The following is a 4,739-nucleotide window of genomic DNA, read 5'->3' on the forward strand; positions in this document are numbered from 1 at the left end:
TTCTAGTCTATTTTTTTAATCAGTTTTTCTTAATGAAATACCTAGTACCTATAATTCTGTGTAATAATGCTGTGTCAGTTACCTTTCTATTTGTGATTCTTGTTATTCTGATTAATCAAATGCCTTAAGTCTTCATTTTATTTTGAATAATTCTAGTGTCATCACTGACAGCAGCAGCGTACAAGAATTTTGCCATTAGTCCTGTTGTATTACACGGAGTACAGTAACTTGTCTTTTTGAGTCAGGGTATGCATTTACACAAACAGAAAGAAGGAGAATTATTTGTGTTGCTGTTTGAGTTCATTCTCCCTTGTGCCCTGCAATGCCATTTCTTTGTAAGGCACGCTGGTAAGCAGCAGCTGCATTGCTCATTGTCACGGGTAGTTCAAGATAGAGCTGCATCAGAATTACTTCTCTTTGGACATTTTTCCTGTCTATGATACACATGCTTTTACAGACTATACAAAATAGCTAAAGGAAGCAGTGTGAAATTATTTTGAAAGTGGCACTGGAAAAAAATGTGCAAGGCATCACAAACTACTTCCTGAGGGCTCAGGCTGTTCTTAAATAACTTAAATTATTTAATACATTTCCTACACTGTAATTATGATTTTTTTTTTTAAATGAGAACATTAGGCAGTATTAAGGCTATTTGGCGTTTTTAAATGAAGTTTGTTAATCTTTTCTGAAACTAGATGGGTTTGACAATGTGTATCTTCCATAAATCTATCCATTGACATTAATGGTATACCTCTCCTTTAAATCTCCATATATTTTCATACTTGATTAGGCTGGAAATTACCCTAAATTGCCATAAAAGGTTTTCTAGGCCAGATTAGACTTGAATGTTTGTGGCAGCTTGTAAGACATTACAATAGCTGTTAGCAAATGAAGAGTTTCGCTGAATTTTACTTAAGATGTGGCTTCTATAAGCTTGTGTTGCTGCCAAAGGACATTGTCTCACTGTTAGCTCTGTTTTCTTGTTACTGTCTTGTTTATCTGACTGTCATGTTGTCCAGAGCAAGCAGCTGGTCTGGCTCAACATTACCCTGAAAAACTTCTGGTTTGTTTTTTTTTTCCCCACTTCATTTGGCAGCACCACACTTCTTGTGCAGCTTTGCAACTTGTGGAAAATACCTGTAGAGTTTTTAACAACAAAACCCGTAGTTAAAGCAAATTTTCGTTGCCTGATTTGGGTCCTTTGCTTAGATTGCTGCAGACATGATGATGTCATTAGGTATGTAAGTCACTGGAATTACATGGAAGAACACTGAAGATGGCATGGATCTCACAGTGGCAGGATCGTAACTGTGATGTTCATTAAGTTTGATTACTTAAGATACTCCAAAAAAATTGAATTCCATAATCTATGACAACCTCTGCGATGAATCAAGCACTCAGTCAAGGAAGCTCTCTGGTCTGTTGGTAACTGCTTGAGGAATGGGGCTTTCAGCTAACTGTTCCCACCTGCTCTCTTACACGCATGTTGCTTATTGGCAGATGAGACACAGACCAGGTTTTCTCCAAGTCAGGAGTCAGAAGTATGCCCAGTTTGCAGCAGCATGCTGTAGTGCTAAATTAGTATGCAGGTTTAAATAATTAGAAGGGCTTTTTTGAGTGGTGGATGGCTTTTACTTACTGATAATCACTGTTTAATCAGTTACCAGGCTAAGAATGATGGCAAAATTTTGTCTATATATGTTAATGTTAATAAATGAACATTGTTATTTCATTTCATAACTTCCCTACAACCACCTCTCTTTTTTTTTCCTGATGAAGGTGTATGATTGCTTTTGTATTTGTAGCTCCTAAACGATGTACTATTGGTTTATGGGTTTGTTGGTTGTTTTTTTTTTTTTAATGGGCAGCTGATTGGTATGATGTGAGTGATGACAGTACTAGCCTGCAAACTGTTACTTGCCATGCCCTCTCAGACCTCAGCTGAAGTGGTCATAAGTGTCCATGAAGCCAAAAAGGATAAAAGACATTGAATGCTTTGTGGAACAGAGAGAGAGTTTTTTTCATAGATAAGCTGTGTCAACATGGCTCCAAGTACGTGTCAATTATGATGCCTTGGTACCTTCCCTTGGTACCATGTGGTTCTTAGTGTACAGCTTAGAGATGAAAATTTATTCTGTGAGAAGGCAAAAATTGACCAATTCAGTTAATTTTTTTTCACAAGTAAATTAACGTGCTCTTTGATACTTACACGAAGGAAAAACTTCTAAGTTAATTACAAAATCACCTAAATATAATTTATTCTGAACAGCAAGCCAAAGTAAAGCATTTAATTATAATCTTGTTTTAACTTATCAACAATAATTTTTTTTTCACCTTGCCTCCTTGTGCTTGGTCTTTTCATACTAGTGCTTAATGACGAAATTGTGTTATTTTTCTTGTACCAGCTTTGTGCTCCTTGCTTTTTCTCCTGCAGAGAACCCTTCTTGCCAAAGCTTTAGAAAAAGCTGTTGGTTAGGATTTAACTGGTTGTCTGGCTCTAAAACGTTTCCCTGATTCTTCTAATTTGTTTTTTAAAAAAAAAAAAAAACAAACTTTTTTTTAAAGAGATTATATTTTGGGAAAATGGAGTGTCCCATTTGCAGGCCATAACTCTGTATTTTCAAATGTGCTTATGCGTTTTTGCGTTATCCATTGAACATACCTTTCAGCATGGATGGCAGAGATATGAAAGTGTATGAATATCCATGGCCTGAGGACAGAAGCATTTGTCTTCTTATGACTCTCAGGTGTGAACTAGGGACTGAACTTATTATTGGGATTTTTATATTTTATTTCTTTTCTTACCATCCAACTCCAGCCTGTGAAAACTGTAGTCTGTTTTTAGAGGAAAAGTGTTTAGTCTTTTTGTCTATTGTAGAAAGGGTGGCTCCTTACCCTACTTCAGGGAGTCTGATTTTAGTGAGTGAATGGAGAAGGTGGAAACAAAATGTTTTGACTTCTTGATTGGTGTCAGGGAAGAGGAAAAAAGTACTGCACTGGAGACCCTGGCCAAAATTTCTTAAGTTATGAGCAAGAAGTACAGAGAAACACTTGCAATTTCAAAATGTTAGAATAGGAAATACAACTTAAGTTCTCAGTTATCACTTGTAAGTTGTATTTATAACTGACATATAACTTTAAGGGGCAAAAAAATGATTTAAATACAGGCTTTTACAGCAAACCTATCAGTGTTCTAAGTAATGCTAGGTTCAGTGGGTTGTCGTACAGATTCCAGTGGAAAAAAGCAGAAGATGGAATTAACTCAAATTGTGGTCTTATGGCATTTTTTTATTTAAACATAACAAAAATAAGAGTTAAAGAATGGTTGAAAATATGCTAGTTTTAAATTGAGACAAAAAATATAAAAACTCCCACCTTCAAATTGGAGGGTGGGCAAAAGTGTGCGTGTCTGGTATTTGCACTAAGGTTGTTAATGTACAATTTATTTTAAGGTTGGGAAGGCCCTCCACCGCCTCGTGGATGTGAAGTTTTTGTGGGCAAGATCCCTCGTGACATGTATGAAGATGAATTAGTTCCTGTTTTCGAGAGAGCTGGGAAGATCTATGAGTTCAGACTGATGATGGAGTTCAGTGGTGAGAACCGAGGCTACGCCTTTGTGATGTACACTGCTAAGGAGGAAGCCCAGCTAGCTATCAAGATCCTTAATAATTACGAAATCCGTCCAGGGAAGTTTATTGGTGTCTGTGTAAGCTTGGATAACTGCAGACTCTTCATTGGAGCAATTCCAAAAGAAAAGAAGAAAGAGGAAATACTGAATGAAATGAAAAAAGTGACAGAAGGAGTGGTGGATGTCATTGTTTATCCAAATGCCACAGACAAAACTAAGAATCGTGGCTTCGCTTTTGTAGAATATGAATCTCACCGAGCAGCTGCAATGGCTAGAAGGCGGCTAATCCCAGGTAAATTATTTTGTAATTAAATTGAGTTTTTGGGGGTGTATCTGTCTCCATTTTGCAGGGGGTAGGGTGGTGGATCAGCCCTGTTTTCCTTTCTTTAAGGTATTCTGAGAGTTTGAAAACTGCAGTAGTGACTTTCAGCTAAAGAGGATTTTTGTTTGTTTATGAATCAGGTTTTTGTTTGGTGGCTTTTTTGTGGGGAGTTGTTTGGGTTTATTTTTTTAATTTTATTTTTAAAGAAGCTGAAACGTAAGCAGTTCTGAGAATGAAAGAGTAGACATCTGTTATAAAAAGAGAAGTTACTGTCATTGACACCAAGATATGTATTTGCATGGGCACACATGCAGTTTTTATTCGCATGCACAAGTCCCTGCACATGAATTCTCTTAAAGCTGACCTTAAAAAATATAATGCTTGGAATGTGTCCATTATTTTATTCAGTTGTCATGACTGATGCTACTGCTGTTTTATATTTTAAAAGTGTTTGAAAGGAGGTCTTAAATCTCTTACTAGAAAATAGTTTTAAGTGTTTAATAAGTAGATGACCTTAGTTTATGGTTTGGGAAGAGAAGTAAAGAAGATATTAAATGTACTGAAAGAGGAGAGAATAGGTAAAGGTACAGCTAAAATATAAAATTCTAGAAGAGAAAGGAAGAGAAATTAAATAGGAAACAAAACAATGTAGTTGAAGGAGCAAAGTCATTAAAATGGGTAATACAGCATTGGCCTTGCTGAAGTGAATGAGAGGACTCCTTATATTAATTAAGGCTAAGATGTAGGCAGTGTCTCCTGCGTGTTAATTCTTGGCAGAGTGTTGGGAAA

General features: G+C 36.4%; 1 protein-coding gene across 1 annotated transcript in view; it reads left to right on the plus strand.

The window, feature by feature from the left end:
- RBM46 (RNA binding motif protein 46) overlaps positions 1-4,739 on the plus strand; it is a 7,874-nt gene that overhangs the window by 1,658 nt on the left and 1,477 nt on the right. The window contains exon 2 of the mRNA XM_008937392.1: positions 3,453-3,920. Coding sequence (XP_008935640.1) covers positions 3,453-3,920 — 468 coding nt within the window. The remainder of the gene's footprint in view (positions 1-3,452; positions 3,921-4,739) is intronic.

This window comes from Merops nubicus, unplaced genomic scaffold (assembly GCF_000691845.1).
Source record: "Merops nubicus isolate BGI_N331 unplaced genomic scaffold, ASM69184v1 scaffold7753, whole genome shotgun sequence".
In the NCBI taxonomy this organism is placed as follows: Eukaryota; Metazoa; Chordata; class Aves; order Coraciiformes; family Meropidae; genus Merops; species Merops nubicus.